At 39.2% G+C, this 19295-nt stretch overlaps 1 protein-coding gene across 1 annotated transcript in view; it reads left to right on the forward strand.

Annotated features, from left to right (window-relative positions):
- The window catches only part of LOC140237122 (protein sel-1 homolog 1-like), an 81663-nt gene that overhangs the window by 44728 nt on the left and 17640 nt on the right, over positions 1-19295 (forward strand). Inside the window, exon 17 of the mRNA XM_072317068.1 lies at positions 4669-4791. Coding sequence (XP_072173169.1) covers positions 4669-4791 — 123 coding nt within the window. The remainder of the gene's footprint in view (positions 1-4668; positions 4792-19295) is intronic.

Raw genomic sequence — 19295 nt, forward strand, 5'->3', positions numbered from 1 at the left:
AGCGCAAAAGTGTTAGTGACCAGTCACAAGTAAAATTATGCGGTAGGCAAAATAAATGCCTGGTCACGTGTATGCTCTTATCCAAACAGTTGATTAGGATTTGCTTTAAACATCATTGTATGAATAGTGCTTCATCAATGCTGTTACCCTTCATTGTCAAGATGCCCAGTATCAATTCAAACCTGTCATATATAACAATGATTTGACTACCATGATATCTCCCTTTTGAAAAAAAAGAAGATAACCTTGTCCTTCAAAGAGAAAAGCTGTGGTCAGAGATCTGCAATTACTGTATCACCTTGCAATAACATTCATCTAATATCAAGTTGTTACCTTTTTTTTACACAATAGATATCAAAGTACATAGTATGTACTTTATTATACCCTTGTATATTATTGTTCTTCAATACTGTACAAGCTGTTATTTTTGCGAATCACAGTTGGATCACGAATTTAACAGCACGCGAAAATGTTGCCATGCACTAGGATAACAGTGCGTTTATGATAGCGTCATAACAAGAGAGCAACATCTCGCGAAAATGTCTGTGACCTCCTAATTCGCGAAAATAACAGCTGTAATATACAGTAGTTAATTGTACCCTGGCCCTCATGACCATTCTGTGATAGGACTTTATCCTGATGGATACTCTTTCAGAATTAAATTTCTCGGTGTGGCGGATTGAAGTGAGACTAGCACTACAAAATCATGTGACCAGAACTGTCTCCTAGGCACACATTATATCAATCCCTTTGGGTATCGTAATGTATTTTTTGGCACATCATATCACAGGCAGTAGGTGGCAATAGTCAAGACATCATTTACACTTCCTTGACTCTGAATAACTTGTTTAGTGCCAAAACAATTTATGAAACTGTGTGGCTATTGTGAAAAGCTCATTAAAAACATTTTATTGGATATGACTGAAGGTCGATCAACCAGAACTTGAATGCCCTTTCTCTGTGACAGATCCTTAGATAGGAGCCACACCATTATTAGCTCAAATGTCACTTTGTCGGGTTTATATTCAGATGTTTTTTTCAATTCTTTTTTCGTGCATGTGTGGTGGCAAGAGTAAGAATGCATTAGAGGAGGATGACACCAGTATGCTGTCTCTGTTGCCCACGATCCCAGAGGCTATAAAAATCGCCTGATGCCTCCTATGCACCTGTTCATGTCATATACCCTGTTTATACTGTTGCCAAAATTTGGAGCTTCCTCAAACTGTTTATGTGGTGGCCAAAATTTGGAGCCTCCTCAAAAACTCATGACTGATGCCAAAACCCTTTCAAAAAAGTCATTGCTTGTCTGTTTATAGTGCTCAGGTCATGCTCTCACTCTTCTCCCACTGAGCATGCCCTGACTGGCTCCATTCTCATGGTAACCCAAGTTCCCCTTCCGATGAACGGCATGCACCTTTGAACACCACATTCATGCCGAAAAGTAACCTTTATTCGCTGGAGCTCTATGATTCGCTTTAGGTCAATCACATGTTTGATTTGTGGGCAATGACCTGCAGTGATTAACTTCCGGGTCAGCAAGAAGCTGCGCCTCTCATGACACCAGAGAGTTCATACTGTAGCTGAACCTCTCAAAGGCTGCTGTAGGATGATCTGAAACCACCCCCTGTAGGTAGTTTCAGAATACTGATTTGATCAGACCCCCTTTGGCAGTATTCTGTCTGTACTGAGTTAAAAGGCTGCTGGAGGCTCAACTCGAAGAGGCTTCTGAAACCAACCTTTGCTCTAAAATTAGGAAATTGCATTCCAAACTCTGTTGAACAGTGTCAACACCAAAACATGCGCCTCTTCCTAAGAAGTAGATCCCTTAACCCATTGAGGATGGTTTGATTTTGCTACAATACGCATTTCCCATGTACCTGCCCGAGTATACTCTAAACTTCAACGGGTTAACCCTGTCAGGAATACACCAGCAAACTAACACCACTGGGAAGTCTACCATCACAAAGGAGCTTGTTTATTTGATTGAATGAATCTCAGACTGAGAAAGCTTTCGAAATTCCATGTGTCGTGTCTATATTTTTTCATGAACCCTTTTAATACAGTACATTTACTTGCTTGATTTCACCCTTTTTATATTGACTTGAACACGGAGTACCATTTTGCATTACAGTTGGCCTGAATGGTCAAAAGATGTTTCTGGCCCCATGAATGTACTCGAGTCATGACTTGTGGTTTGCATGAAAGATTGAAATTTCGGATGTGAACAGAAAATCTTATTTTTGCATTTGTTTCGCGGCAGAGGGTTTTATATATATATATATATATATTGATGATGTCAGAAATGTGCATGGCTTCAAGCTTTCAAAAGAAGTGTCCTCTTGATGTTAGGAGTTGGTCCGTCTCTCTTTACACCAGTGACGTTTGCTCGAGGAATTTTACGTAGATTCCATCATGGGCAACATAATCTCACCAGCGGTTGTCAAAGTCAATCATAATTGCTGCTAAGTGACATGATTTTTGTTTTTTTCCTGTGTCCTCGGTGACATGTTTCTCTTCAGAGCATGTTGAGATCGTGGCAGTTTTTTTGGTCATTTTGTTCTGCAAATTACTCTCGAATGGAGGCGGCTGTTGTGCTTGGAGAACTGTCACATGTAACCTGATGTGCCACAAAAGTGGGAGTTACACATCATATGCAGAACTAGTCATCTTTTTTTTTTCCTCTTTTTTTTTTTGTTGCCTGTCAGCAAAGATTAAAGCCTCTATGAGCAGAATTTATCTTGAGTGTATTAGAGAAATTGCCAGCATGTTCGAAGAAAGTCATTTATAATAGACGAGGGCACATGGTCTGATGATTGTATGCTGTGCCTTCGACATGAAGATTCAGAAGCCAAGTCACTTTACTTTATCGTGCACACCTAAAGCTCCTCTCTTACCCAGGTGTACTGATGTATAACTGGGGTGCCTGATTGGAAGTTGAGCGTTTAATGTGGTTTGAATTAATGTGATTTAGCATTTCTGTGCTGTTTAGTGGAATCCCGCCTGAAACCACTTCCAGAGGGAGAGAATTTAATGCACTGTGGTTGCAGGTTTGATTCCAGTGACTCTGCTATTATAGTTGTAGCGTATGTTATCACGCTCTTTGAGCAACAAGATGTGATGGATGGGAGGTACGTAAGACACATAAGAAATTAACCCCGTTGAGCACGCATGACCAGGTGTGCCACATCTTACATGTATGTGTGCAGTGGTATAAACCCTCTGGATGCCATATCATTCATAGGCCTCAACACCTGAATGCTTTGGGAAAGCATTCCGTCATTCAAAGCCATGTAACTCTTTTTTTGAAGCTTTCATGCTAGCCATGCAGTGAGAAATGTTACAGAGAAAATCGCACACTTTTTGCAGTGATGTAAATTTAATGACAAAGTTATGAGAATGTTTCTTGTAAATGGTTAGTAGCTATGCTGTTGTCCGGGACTGGGGGACATGACTTTGGAAGATACAATCGCGGCAGATAATTTGAATTTGATTATAAAAAAAAAAAACAACAACAACTATAATTAAACAACACTATTCAATCACCATGCAATGCAACCTTTCTGTGTGAGGAATTGAATCGCGAGTTCAACTTTCATTATACTGTGGTATTTGGCGGTTTATCGACCAGTTTTTCAAGGTTGTTCATTTGAGCAAAATATGCAAACTTGGCAAACCATCGACCGAGTCTGGCATGCAAACATTGCACACTCAGAGTCAAGTCGGCAAGGAATTACCATTAATCTCAGAATCAGTGGGTTAACCCTTTTTGCATCAGGGACTTTTGACAGTGTGTACAATGCTGTGGGGTTGTCTTTGCTAGTTGGTACTCAAAGTGCACAAAGGGTTAAAGCATGATGACCTCCCTCAAGTCTTGAGAGTTTTCAAATTGTTCTTTTGATACAGTTTGAAAGGTGAAATTGAAAGTCACATTTTAGTGGACACCATCTTCATATTTAATGCTTGCATTATCTATCTACAATGGTACAATGCCATCACTCTGTTAATCAGTTCCACAATTTAACATTACTTACATTATATATGTATGGTTTGTGTGATCAGAAGTTGCAAATGTCTCAAGAGCCTTGGTTTTCCTAGTGCATAGGAAGAATACATACAAGCAACAAGGTTTTGGTTATTACCATGTTTTGTTGCAGACAGATTATACAACAATCTTGTCTCATGATACACCTCCTCCCCAATGAATAAAAGATGATAGGAGATAGAACTGCTGCTGCTTCTTTTGTGTACATTGTACAGTTTACTTTATTTTAAGTAATATAGAATTCCCGCATTCAGTCAAAATTTCTTGTATTATTGATCACACAGCGCCAGGTGGGGAAAGAAAATAAACCTCAGTCTCACCTAAAAGTGATTTCCTCTTGTCCTAAGTATGGCTGTGTAGGATTTATCGTGTAATTTGTGAAATACAGACTGGACAACATCGTTGAGACATTTCACCCCCCATGAATAGAGTAAACTAACCAACTTAACTGAGGAGTACTGTCTTTCTACCAGAGAATGGAAACTCACCATGATCACTTTACTCAATCTTTTGGTGTATTTGAATTGTTTTACCTTTACGGTGTACTGTTGGTATTGTTTTGCCGAAATCACATCCGAATGCAAACCCTAAATTTCATACATATGTATTCACTGCTCCTGTTACAGGACATTCACCTCGCAAAGCGTTTCTACGACATGGCAGCGGAGGCCAGCCCCGATGCCTACGTGCCGGTGATGCTGGCGCTCGGCAAGCTGGGGGTGATCTACGCCTGGGAGTACATGCAAGAAGTAAGTCTCCTTTTTTACCAGTCGCCCATCTGGGTCAGTGCACCAATGTGAGGCACGATGACGTGCACCACCTTTATTTGTACGATGTGTGCTGGACCTCCACGTCAACATTTCTTGTATGACCAACTCTTGATGGCAACAGAATTGATGGGGTTTAGGGCCCTTTCTCCGTTAATTACAGCCCTGCAAAAATGAAGTGTGAGGAGGGTTTGCAATGTCAGAATCAGTGTGTGGTCAGTCAGGCAGTAGGTCAGTTGGGCATTCTGTTTAGTTTGCCGATTGTCTGGCGATCCATTGTAACAGTTGGTAAAACAAACTGCTTTCCAAAGTTTTGGGATGATCTGAATGAAATACAATACAATCATTTTTTTAATGCACCCACCCCATGATGTTCAGAGTGCTAACAAACTCACAGAAATGGAAACGCAATCAGGAGTAACGAATGAAAATATTCTTGAGAAGGTCTTTATCTACCATTTAGACATCACACAGTGGGTTTGTGTAGGTAAAAAAAAAAGAAGTAATATTTGATACATGTATTGGTCTTGATATGGCCAGTTGATGTTCAAGACAACCTTGAATGAAAGTGGCAAAATATTTGTCACCATTCTGATGGTATATTAGAACCAGAACATTAGAGAAGAAACAGTTATGGAGCAAACAAGGTTGCCAGTCTCATTTGATTCAATTGAAATTTTTGCACACACAAATATTGGTTTTGAGGCATTGATGATCAAATAATTTCTATCAAATTTATTAATGATGGGAGAAAGTGCATTGCCTTTTCCAAGTAAAGAAATGGGTCACTCTCTCCATTACCATTATTGCTGTCATGAGGTAGGACTGCTGGGTTTGGGGTGTTAAAAATGTCCCATATTCGATATTTATATTGTTATACACATGCAAACTGTAAAACACAATCATGGCATGAATTTTTAGCGAATTGGAGCAGACAGCCTTTTTTGCGGCATGAGATTTTCACGAACTGCCACTGGCATTCAACGCACATAGTGTAGACAAGGGGCCCGTTGCATAAAAGTTACAATTATGGTAACTTTGCCATCCATTGGTGTCTGCCATGGAATTCTTGATTTTGATTGGCTGTTGAGTATTGTTGCCATGGTAGTTACCACTAGATGGCAAAGTTACCATAATAGTAACTTTTATGCAACGGGCCCAAGAACTTTCGCGTTCATTTTAATTTTGCGAATCTTGGCGCTAGGGAATTTCGCAAAATTAAAATGCGCGCGAACATTCCTCGTTTTACAGTATGAATATATATATATATATATATATGTGTGTATATACACTCAACAAAAAAAGTAAGTTCCCCTGTAGCATTTTTGGATATATCTCAATAAGTATTTTACCAATTTTCATAATTCAAACGGAAATGGATAGGGAATTTTATTACTCATAACATGAGTGGCAAATCATTGCCACCAGATATCGTTATTGGTGTGAGAAAATGCATTTCATGTCAAAATGCATGGAAACAAAAGTTGCACTTCGGTGATTTGCAATGACTTTTACACAAATAATCAAACAATCACTCATGATTCTGAACATTTAAGCATGGTTTATTGCATATTTCTCTATCTCTTTCATTTCATGAGCATACAGTGAAGTATATTTGATAATTGATATGTCCACCATCCGCTTCAATGACCAGCCGGCATCTCTTCCTTATACTGTTAACTAAAGTTTGTACTTTTGGTGCTGCTCAATGTTGGCCCATGCTCTCTGCAAGATGCACTGAAATACTTGCAGTGAAGTGTCATCTTTCACCTTCTTGCTCGCTTTCCGCTTAATGATTATCCCAAAGATTCTCTACTGGATTACAGTCAGGGGATCTTGCAGGCCACTCCATACGTTTGATGCCATTTCCCTCAACAAACTGATCTACAACTTGAGAGCATGATGCAAAATGGCCATAGGCACATTAATGTGATCAACCCAAATTGGAATTACAAATCACATGGCTTCTACCAACATTTTCATATTGAAAAGGCCTATTTAAAAAGTATGCATAACATCTGTTTAACAGGGAAGCACATTGTACCTGAAGAAATTCCTGAGAATTACACTATTTAAAAAGGTCATTTGCTAACTTACATAGGAAATGTATGCAATATTATTCATATAGCCTGAAGTGCAACTTTTTTTCCCATGCATTTTGACATACAATGCATTTTTTTTACACCAATAATGATATCTGGTGGCAATGATATGCCATTCATGTTATGAGTAATGAAATTCCCTATCCACTTTCGTATGACTTATGAAAATCGGTAAAATACTTTTTGAGATATATCCAAAAATGTTAGGGGGGAACTTACTTTTTTTGCTGAGTATATATATATATATAATATAATATAATATAATATAATATAATATAATATATATATTTCTGTATTTGTAGGGCATGTTCAATGGTATGTGTGAATAACAGTTGAGATGGTTTTCGTGGGCCAAGACAGTGTGCCTCTAATCTTATCTGACACTTCATGCCACATTGGACATGCTGTCCAGTTATTAATAATGAATAGAAGTCGTGCTATTGACTAAAACTAAAGATCTGATAATGGCACAAAATTTACAGCACTGATTCTTCTTTGTGCATTTTTTTTTTTAAAGAAAAAGTGTTTGCACCAGGAAAGAGGAAAGATAAAAAAAGGAAACAACATGCTGACATTTAACTGTGGGGAAAAAAAAAAATCAGGGCACTTTATCTGTCATTAGCCATGTCCCATATATCATGTGTACAGTCAAGACAATAATATTTTGCAGTGTATCCATATCTAGAGAAGATCACTGACTCCCACTGAGCCAGTGGAGTGCCTACAGTTAGCTCTCCGTTCGCCCATCTCGCAATGCAATATTTACCTTTTTGCAGTGGTGTGTGGCAAGAGCTGCTATCCCCTTTCGCTTGTTTACTTTTATTTTTCCACGAACCAAAGAGAGTGGAAAGACCCAGTCATGGTGTATCCCTCCGCAAGGGCCAGAATCTCGCTTTCGCCAAAGCTTAGAGGAATAAAAAAAGTTGTCGTCAGTTTCAAAGCCGTCCAGATTGGGTTTAGAGTAAACCAAAGTGCGTGCATGGAACAAATCATCTGTGGAATTCAATACGCAGCTCGACTATCTGGCTATCCGCTTACTAGCATGGGTTACATCAAATATGATTGACAGCTAGTCCATGCAAACCATTTTGATCTTCACCCTGTGCATGGATGTTCATTGTTATCTTGTGGATGTGTGCTGTGTGGGTGTGGGTGTGGGTATGTGGCAAGTAAGACTGAATGTAAAGTCAAGTTGTCATGGGAACCCTTAGAATATAGCATAGATCATTTCTTAATGATTTATATTATAGGACTCTTTATAGCATATTGACACTGGAATTCTCTGGGGAGTAATAAATCAAAGTGATAAGGGTTTACTTCTAAAAATTGAAAGCAAATGAGAAAATTGATCACAAAAGCTTCGGAGCCTTATACTGCTAGACCACATTTACTTGTGTTCTACTTAAATATCACTCAAATTCCAGTACCGGTAGAAGATGATTTAGCCGCATTCATACATACAAAATAATGGGATGACATTCAAACTCCTAATATCAAGATTTTTTTTTGCAAGCATTCACACGCTCATAAATAGTGGGATAGCGATCGCACTCCAAATCTCCGATTTTTTGCAAGTGTTTACTCAAACAGAAATAGCTCACTAACTGCTGATAGATAAATCGATAAATCTGTTGTTTTTGCACACCACAGTGGTGTGGTGCGTACGCTGTTGTGATGTGCATTTTGAATGATGGGAAATGAAATATCGAGAGCATTTGGTCCAGCATTCACACCATCACCGCAGGGCAAAATTCAGAAATTTTAAGCACAAGATTTCCCTGGATTAGTGTCACGATGCTGATCGCGCTAGTTTGTGGGTTTTTTGTGCCCACACGTAATACAAGAATCTTGAGATTACAGTCCCAATTCAAATCTTGAGATTTGTATCCTGCTAATTTTTGTACATGTGAATCTCCTAATATTGAGTATTGGTCAAGGCAGGAAAACTTCACAGGATGTTTTGCATTCCATGTTGTAATTTCTTTGCTGTCATTCCACCTGTAGCCACATTGTCTGTACTGGTATTATAAAATATCCCACTGAAGATGTGGTGCTTATAACTGCAGTGCTGATTTCAAGTTGACAATGATAATACCCCCGTCACACTAGAGGCGGAATGAGCCGGAATGCTGTTGGAATGAAAATTCTTCCTGCATTTCTGCATATTCGAAGTGCATTCTAAAAATTCTGACGACATTCTGAGTGCATTCCAAACATTCGGGCCCATTCTTGTGGCCAGCCCGAATGTTTTACCGATGCTTAAAACATTTGAAGTAGAGAAATATTGATCTGCATTGGATGGATATTCTAATTGGACTCTGATTGCATTCTAAATATTCCTACGGCATGCTAGCAGCATTTGAAACAATCTGACCTCATTTGAGGGAGAATCGGAACGGTGTTGCACCTCAAATTCTGCCAAAATATCTCAAATGATGCATCACGCGTTACCCCGGGATACCGTAGTACCCCGGGTTACCGCGTTGTGTAGCGCCACCTCACGTCCACTCGAGGACAGCCAGAGAAAAATGCATGCACTGTGTGTGCGTGTACATAGTCATTCCCATGCCACTGCATGTTATACTATGCGTGATACCACTAGCATGTGCTTTAGTGCAGTGCAGTGCAGTGACTAGCGCGCACTAGCATTAGCTTCAGCACCAAAATAATTTCCACTTTTTGGCACCCAGGGTACAACCTTTTTAAAAAAGATAAATAATTCAACAAAATGGCTGATTTCTATTTGGTACCCCGGGATACCATTTATGTCATCAAATGCTCAAATGCTCATTCAATTACCCCCAGTTAAAGGTTAGAGTAAAGATTAGAGTTAGGGTTAGGTTTGGAGTTAGAGTTTGGGTTTAGGTTAGGATTAGGTTCAGGATTAGAGTTAGGGTTAGGGTTAGCTGTTAGAATTGGAATTTTTCTCCCGAATGTGGCGCAAAGTTTGAAAATCCTTAATTCCGACTGGTTCTGCTTGATTCATGCTGATACCGAATTAGTGTGACGGGGGTATAAGAACAGCTCGAGCAGCTTCCTTTTAGTTTTACATAACATTCCCCTGAAATAGTTACATGCTGCCAGTAGTTACATGAAATGCTTGACCGCAACAGCAAAATTCCAGAACTCTTGAAGCTACCCAGGCATATAATGATGGTTAATGGGTTTTGCACACGACTGTGGTTTTCTGCCCTGCTTCTATCTCTCTGGCAACCTTTACATGTTTTCCTGTCTCAGTCTCTATCTGTCTCACTATCAAGATTTCTTTCTCCCTTTTTGTGATTTATTATCATCTACTTTTTTTTTCAACTCTACACTTTTGAGTTTGCATGTAGTTTTTTTATTTTTTTTATTTGAAAGACCTGCTGTGTGGTGGTACCACGCTGTGGGAAGTCTGACCCAACTCGGATTAAATTTTGTATATATTAGAGAATCCCCGCAATGAATAATAGCTTTATTGCTGGTCTCTATGTGAGTACATGGTACGTATACAGCTGAAGAATGACACATATGGAGTCCAATGTTACCAATGAGCGTAGGCTTCGATGAACAGATTAGCCGACAGGCAATTTTATTCCAGCAGGCCTACGCTAGTCGTGGTTTTTCGAAAAGTTCATCAAAAGTACGCATTCCCTTGACTTTTAACTGACATACAAGTGTATATGTTAAGGATGATATTATTCCGTCTTTCAATTTGCTAGAAAAGTGAAAATATGTTCAATTTTCTTCATATTTTCTTCATATTATTGTCCATGTGTGATGTCACAAAATGTTGTATTCTTCTCGTCCAGCGATGGCAGCACTGAAATTTGAAAATCAATAACTTTTCAACAGATTGTCTGATTTCCCTGAAACTTCAATGATGTGTTCTACTAATATTGCTGCATTCCCTAAATCCACTTTATACATACTGTGTTCCATTCTCCTTTAAGAGATAGTGCAACCATCTGCTGTGTTGCAGCTTTTAGCAGCCTTATGTCAAAAGTCAAAGGTAGCCGCACTGTAGCTATGATGATTTCAAGAAGACAAAACAAAAGAAAATTAGTATGCTATGAATGTCAAAATTATGAACTCTTATTGCTATTAAATTTTTGGACTTTGACATAAAGCAGATGCAGCCAGTGTGCCAGAATCCCCTAGTACTTGCTGTGGAGTTTACTATGGAATCAACTGTTTTGCTGCCGCAACATCACATTTGTGTGCGCAATACTGGCCACGTTTTTTTTTTTTTTGACAGATTTCACTCAAATGTGGTATGAAGGTGTATATTTCAAACATCTAGCAGCCTCTAACTTTTGTTGGTAGTGCCCTCACTAATCTCCTCCTTTGATATACACAACATGGTTGAGTTTTTAGTGTCTCTTTGTCTGCACTCTACTGGCTACAGTTCCTGATGGATTTAGTTGAAGTTTTGTACAGCAAGTATATCATTATCAAATCTTGACATGTTCTAGTTTTGGTTATGATACCCCCAATGTTCTGCCTTTTATTATTTGATTATTTGGTCAAATCTTCCCTACTATAGTTTGGGTGATGGTGTCCTCAGTCTTCCATCTTTTATAGGGTCAAAGCTTGTAATATTTAGGTCACTGACTTTATGCACTCTACTTAAAGCACTATTGACTTTTTTTTTTTCTTTAGTATGCAGGTCCATCATGGAATACCCTTAACCTCTACAATTTAAATACCCAGTGGATACACATCCTTAGTATGGCGACGGATATTTTTTGTTCACATCAGCTTCGTCGTACAGCTTGTAGAGCTGATCATTAACTGCATCATTTTCTTTTTTAAATATATATTTCTGTGATGGAGTCCTACCATATGCAGGGCGATATTTCCCTGGAGTACATCCTACAGCCTTAGTGAGGTGCATTACCTACTCCCCAAAATCTGCAGTTTAAAACAGTATGAAAAGAGTTCTGCAACAATGATAGATGAGCATTCAATGCTAGTAGATGGGTATGATAAGTTTTCTGTCGCCGGCTTAAGGGTACGTGTATGACGATCCTTACTTTATTGTAGCAAAGACATTGTCTTCTGATGTTTGCTGTGTGGGAATTTAGCACATATCAGTTATACATGGACGCATTGGCACGCTGTCTCCATCTTGTATCAGCATCGATGTCTTGACTTCAATTGTAAATGCTCCATGGAATGTTCTTTCTGTTTGGAACGAGTGCTCTCAATTTCTGATTGAATGTGTATGCCATAAATAGACCCAAGTTGTTGACTTGATTTGGTTGAAATGGAGGGATTGTAGAACCGGCTTCTTACATTTGCATGATAGCCCGCGATAATCCCTTGGATTCTATGAACTGTCCAGTCGATATTTTCTGCGGTATAAGCCAAAAATACGGAGCACTGATCAGCAACTCCTCAAAGTTTGTTGCACTGCAGTTATGCCGCAGATTCCAGCAGAGTTTTTTTTTTTTTTTTTTTGCCATCCCGTGGGAGGACCTGATATGCCTAAATTTGCTCTTGAATGTCACATTATGGCAGTGAAACGTGGGTGCATTGTGATTAGCTGTGCTGCATTGCCAAGTCAAGGTGCAGTTGACTTCTTAATGTCTAAGGCTACCCAAGGTGGCTTGTTGCCTCATTGCAAACTGGTATTCAACATCTCAACCATGCCAAACTGTTGCCCTGCAAGTTTCACACAAGATTCTGTGCTTTGTTACACCATGTGGCAAAATATGAAAACCAGTCCAACCTCTATTATCCGGCTGTCATTTTACCACATCTCTCTAGTATCCGAACGTGACCTGACACATAACTATCATTAAGTTTTCATGCATTTTCAATGCGAAATCTTACTGAGAAAATGCACAAAACAGTACTTGTAATCTCTTGCAAGTACTAAGTTATAGAAAAGTCCTTCCCCCCCCCCCCCCCGCAATAAATGCTGATTACCTAGACACAATGTATGTTCCAATTAGTCACTGTGCTGCAGCTAGAAGGACAAGCGCGTCGCTGATGGGAGAGAAAAGGTGAGACCTTGCAGGTTTGATTATCTCTGCTTTTCAGCAAACTCACAAAGTCACACAGGAGGGGTTATATTTACTCATATTTTATCTGTGCATTGTGTGAATCGAGAATCATACAGATATTGTGGAAATCAAGAAAAAGAAAAGATAATTGTTTTATTTTATACCCCAGCAGAGCCTGCTAGAAAGTGCTGTGTGTGTGAGCAGATCTCAGGAATCATGCCAATATTGTGTCAATTAAGAAAAAGAAAAGATTATTGTTTTATTTTATACCTCAGCAGAGCCTCGTAGAAAATGCTGTGTGTGTGTGAGCAGATCTCATGACTCATACAAATATTGTGTAAATCAAGAAAAAAAGAAAGATTATTGTTTTATTTTATACCTCAGCAGAGCCTGCTAGAAAGTGCTGTGTGTGTGTATGAAGATCTCATGAATCATGCAAATGTTGTGTAAATCAAGAAAAAGAGAAGATTATTGTTTTATTTTAAACCCCAGCAGAGCCTCGTAGAAAGTGCTGTGTGTGAGAGCAGATCTCAGGAATCATGCCAATATTGTGTCAATTAAAAAGAAATGATTATTGCAATAATTGTAATTATTGTATTATATATCATATATTATAATTGTATTATTTTACGCCTTAGCAGAGCCTCGTAGAAAGTGCTGTGCGTGTGCGAGCATATCTCAGAATCATGTAAATATTGTGTAAATCAGGAAAAAGAAAAGATTATCGTTTATACCCCTGATAACTGAAGTTTGGTGATACATTTGAATGCACTTTGATGTAATGCACACAGACATCACGGGACAGAGCTAAGTTCAAAAGTTGTTCACAACAGAAATCATTTTTCACATGTGCATAATCATTAAAATCAGTGCTACTGTGCATCCTTTATTGTTGTTTCTGTAAATGCTCAGATTGTATTTTGAAGTTCAGAAGAAAGAGAAGAACAGAAAGTTAATGTCAATTTGAACGTAAATGCTTCAAAAGATTTTACGACTTTGCACTTGGTTGAAATATAATTACAAACATATTCAGACATTTGCAGATATTTGTATAGTGAGAACACACTAGAAACTATTTTGGGTACATTTCTTCCCATAATCCCACTACCAGATGCAACAAGGCATGCCTCTCATCATCCCAGTAGCTCACCGAAGAAATCAAGTGCAGCATTAATTTCTAATGACAGTCTTGCGTTCCAAGGCTGTGGCGTCATCATGCCCGCGGGAAAAGACGTCACTAATCAGTGGTTGCATGACGGATCTTGAGGTGAGAACTCCTCGTAGTTTCGACTCGTCCGTCTTGTTGTTTTTTGGGCGCAGGGGTGTCTGCCAAGCTGTTGACCATCGCAGTGGCTATATACCACTGACAAAGGACCGAGGATGGTTCTCTGCCACCCAGCAGAAGGAGACGAAGTCTTATGATGCATTGTTGCTTGCTTGCTCATAATATTTGATTGATCACCTCACCGCTATCCGGAAAATACTCAAGAAATCAACGGAAAACAATGTCTTCAATTTGCGGCATCTTTCAAACAGAGGACAAAACTGCTGCCCCAAGGGACTGAGTTGTGCTGTTCAAGTAGATGTATGCATATTATGTTCAACAACAACAACAACAAAGTACTTGGCACTTAGTCTAAAATGAGTACTGTCTAGTAATGGGGTGATTCACACAATCGAAGGTGTGCCTGCATCACCGCTACCATACCAAACTTCCTTGTCAGGCTAGTAGGATGTTAAAGCACTTGCCCTGTGTATGTTTTTGGGTTGCCGTTGTCTGATGGGGCAAGTAGGGAAACTGTTACTGTCAGCCTTCAAGTACCGGTACAAAAGTTATATTGAAGGAATAAGAGTCTTGAAAACAAACCGAAGAAATGAGTTTGTTCTGGCAGTTAGTCTCCCTGAAATGGGCTGGTGTTCTCATTGTCTTTATGGATATTTGTCCCCTCGGGGCCTTGTAACAAATTTTTACAGTGTACATGATCATAAACTTTAGAATCCGGACTTGACGCGTCTGCAAGTCGTTGCAGATTTGCACGAGCCTCGGGGAGGCTTTCTGGCTGTCAGGCACTATCTGTCTGACGAAGAAATGTCTAAAATTCAAATTTAATAGAACTACTGATCCACATACAGTGATTACTCCCCACCCCCAATCCTGATTTCATTAACCCGACATGAGAGCTGTGCCTGTTGAAGAGTCTGCTTCGTCCACATGTTCCTGCCATACGTGCATTTCCACTTCTTTGAAAGTAGATCAAGCATTTCTAAATGTCGGGTGTAATCTAGGCATGGCTTCATACCAAAGCGTTCATGATTTGAGGCCTGTTGAACTAACACATAACCTTGGGCACCAGACATTTCGTTTTTCCTGCAGACGCTGGATTTTTTTATTTTTTTTTGGGGGGGGGGAAGGGTAGGATGGGAAGAGCATTTTCTCAACTTTGTCAGTGAACTGTGAAAAAATGCGCATGACACCCATTCATGATGCAAAGTCTCTTCCACGATGAGTCCAGTCGAGTTACCAGTAATGGGATAGGATGACTCTCCGTCAAGGATATCGAATGATAGATTGGGCTTCCTCTTGATAAATTAGGCAGAAATCAAACTCGAAGTGCATCATCTGAATAGAGCCCTTGAGCAGGTTCCATCCTTTTTCTCTTTGTTTTTCTCCTTTTTCTCTTTTTTTTTTAATCCCTCACTTCCCTCCTGCTCTTGTTTTTTGATATCCTGATCAAGTGCTGCAGACTGCTCCGGATGTCAACAAATCGTAGGCCTGCTTTCAACATTGTGACTGTCGGGATATTCCTTTTCTGGTGTTTCAGTGATGGAGTTGCTCTGCTTGGAATCAGTGGTCATGTATTGATGATAACATCTGAGGCTACTGCCCTCCCAGTTCATAGATGACAGAAGACAAATGCTCTGCTTACTCATTTCAACAATGTTTCGAAAATTGATACTTTCATGCACCAATATTTTTGTGAATGGCAGTTGGTTGGACATCAATGCAAGTTATTACTTTTGCACTTTTGTGGTCTTCTTATTATTATGATAATTGCAACAAAAAGACACAACAACAAAAATTCAAAAAGAAAGTGTGACTTTCCAAGTAAAAGGAAACATTACTTGAAATAAAATCAAATCTCAGGAAAAGGAGTACTAGTATTCCCAGGATTTGAGAAGAGGTTACAATAACAACTAGTAGTCATTGGTGCAGCAAAATATTTTGGATTCTTAGTTTTAAAAATGTTTAATGTATACTGGAATGGTATTGTACATTGGAATTTATGTTTTGATTTTGATGGATATAAAATTACGTCGAAATCAAAGTGAAAGCTGAGCTCTCTTTTTTATTGAATTGTATCATCGTTGCAAGTATTTATGTTCATCACAACTGTGTTATTTTGGGCACACTTATTTATCTTCAATTCAATTCAATTCAATTCAATAGTTTATTTATGTATGCTATCAAGAAATACAGCAGTTTTTCCGTGAAAATAAAATGATTTGACGAGGACATTGCCTTTCTTCCTGTGTAGGTAGAGAAAGAGAGAAGGAGGAGGTAGAATTAAATGGAATTTACTCTGATAACTTAGTGTGAGAAAAAGGAGAAGTTTTATGGCAATTGGAAGAGTAGAAACGGCAGGGTCTCTTACCGTTTAGAATGGTGCTGTCGATGGCAAATCAGCCATGTTAAGATTTGCACACATCGAGAGATTGCCATTTCAACAGCATTTTTTTTTTTTTTTTTTAAGCTAGTGTCTGGTATTGTGTGAGGTTTGAAAAGCTGGGATTCCATTTCACCCCAAACCACTTCACGGGTGCTGATCAGATTGCAGTTGTCAAGAACTAGGGGTAGTTTGGCCGACACGACGGGAGTCCATGTCGTCATGCGATCAGCCCATTGCAATAGCAAAACGTTATCCATCAGCGGAGCCCTCCAAGAATTTTTTGGCAGCCACGGCTCGTAACTCTATGCCTCAGGTAAATTATCGTGAGCAAGATGTGAGTCTTTCTCCTCCACGGCAGCATGATGCGCGGAAGGGTGGTGTAATGATTCGAGGCCTTGTGTTGAGTGTGCAACTTCAGCTGCTGAACATGTTTTCAGCTGGACGTTTTTCAACAGATTTTGTTCCATTGTAGTCGCTTCCTGTGGGGAAAAACACAGGCATCACAGTTGTAAAGAATTGGACCATGGTTGTCCTCTAGCATCCTACTTAGAGAACAACATCTTTTTCTTTTTTTAATGGCTGAAGTGGAATTGACCTTGAAACTGACCAAAGGGTCCCCAAAAGCACTCCTGGTTCTTGGCCTAGTGATTGGGTTGTGCTTGGCATTCCCACTATAATTATTTCAGTTCTTCATGTGCAGGTGAAATTGCACCACCAATTAATGCAATGGTTGATGCTCAACTTACGAAGGCTCACCTTCACCAGCTTGACATGGCAAAGGTAGCCAAATAGTGTGTGAGATAAATGTATATATATCCACATGTATATAGAGAAACAATAACGACAACAAACAGTGATTACAGCATTTCTTTACAATTTTCCTGTTTGGAGATCTACTTGCAGATTGGAAATGTACAGGACATTGAAGATTTCCGATTGTTATATGATGAAGAAGCAGAGTCTCTCAGGCCAGAATCATCATGTAGTGAAGGTACAAACCTTTGATCATTCAGATTAATGATTCTTGCATTCAGTTGTTTTTATTGCAACCGATGGACAATTGCCCTTCACTGGTATATAAAGACCGATCATTCAGTGTTTGAGTAATAGCCATCATAAAAATATTTTTTAAAATGGTCATACTCATGACGCCTGCACGGCAATCAGGAGGTCATTGGTTTGTATTCCACCAGAGTATGTTTTCGTGTAGGTCTGTGCTTTGTTCTTTTATCATGGCTATTACTCAACTTGGTGTTTATTTATGTCACTGAAAGGCAAGTCTTCAATCAGTTGAAACCTCTGATGGCTTTCTCAAAGTAGAATAAGCCTATTTCACTTTCACTGACATGCTGTATCTCGGTTGTCAGCCCCCAAACATCTTTTGATGTGATATGATTCCATGGACGTCATAAGCAACCTACTGTAAATGTACACTTGACAAGCCTAGAATAGGCAGAAGCCTTTGGAATTCCCACATATGATTTTCAACCACATACTAAATTTATTCAAAAAAAGGTATTCTCTGCTGACAGACCAAATCCCCAAATGGATAAGTCATACATGTTGCTCATTTCCTGAAGAGAAATGAATAAAACATGACAGCTGCCATCAGACTTGACAAATAGGCACAGAATATAAAGCCACAAGTGTATACAACAAATGCTAGCTTTATAGTAAATAAAAGTTATCTGTGAAAGCTTTGTCAGAGTGGTTTAAAGCGCAGGATGTTTTGATGTATTAATGATGTTAAGTGGTATCTTGGGTTGCGGAGGTATTCGTAAACATCGATTGAAGATCTTCACTACACGATGCGAGTTGTATTCATACACCCAAGAAAAGAAATTGCGATCAAGCCAAATTGGCAACTCAGAACAGGATGCGACACAGTGCCAGGGAGAATCATCTATAGAGATGTATGAAAATGATATTAATTTGAGCTAATGCCTGTGACGCCATCAGCAATGTCATGCATCTTTTTTGCACGCATTACTGCAACCCATTTCTCTTTGTTTCTTTATCTGCTACTGTAAGTATTATGTGTGTAACAGAAACTGGAACACGTTTGGTCGAAAGAGAGTCACCCCTTTTTTTTTACCTTGTTTCTCTTTGAAATGTGAAATGAAAGAGCAACACAGGAATGTCTCATACAAGATACAATAGTTGGCAAATCAGTGGATATTGATGTCACATTATGGAGAGATTTTTTAAATCAATCAGTCATTATTTCTCCCATCAGTTTTTGTCCGGTCTTGATGGTCAACCTTTGTTCCAATACAGGTGAAAGCTTCTGCTAATTGAGAGAGGGAGAGGGAGAGAGAAGAGGATGCATCCATCAGATATATGTTAATACTTGGACTACTTTGAGGTTGATCTTGTAACTGTGCAATATATAAAAGTGCTGTGTGAGCATGAGAAATTAATATTCAGTAGTGTTAAAATGGCTCCTGACCTCAAAGAAAGCTAGTTGGTCTCCACCCCCTCCCCCCCCCCACCCCCACTACCATATCAAAGAAGAAGCTAGTGGTATTTCCGTTCTGTAGTTCTGAAAGTGCGATGGGAGTTGAGATAGTTGCTGAGTGTTAATAGTGCAATGTGCATGTCACATACCTTACTTCCTCAGGGGGCACAAAGGTTAGCTCCAGTAAGAGTTTTTGTGTTACAGTCCCGATCGACAACCCGATGAAAATGCCTGTACAACCGCATCTGCCGTGAGTGGGGAGTTGGTT

Source organism: Diadema setosum, chromosome 1 (genome assembly GCF_964275005.1).
Source record: "Diadema setosum chromosome 1, eeDiaSeto1, whole genome shotgun sequence".
NCBI classification, from domain to species: domain Eukaryota; kingdom Metazoa; phylum Echinodermata; class Echinoidea; order Diadematoida; family Diadematidae; genus Diadema; species Diadema setosum.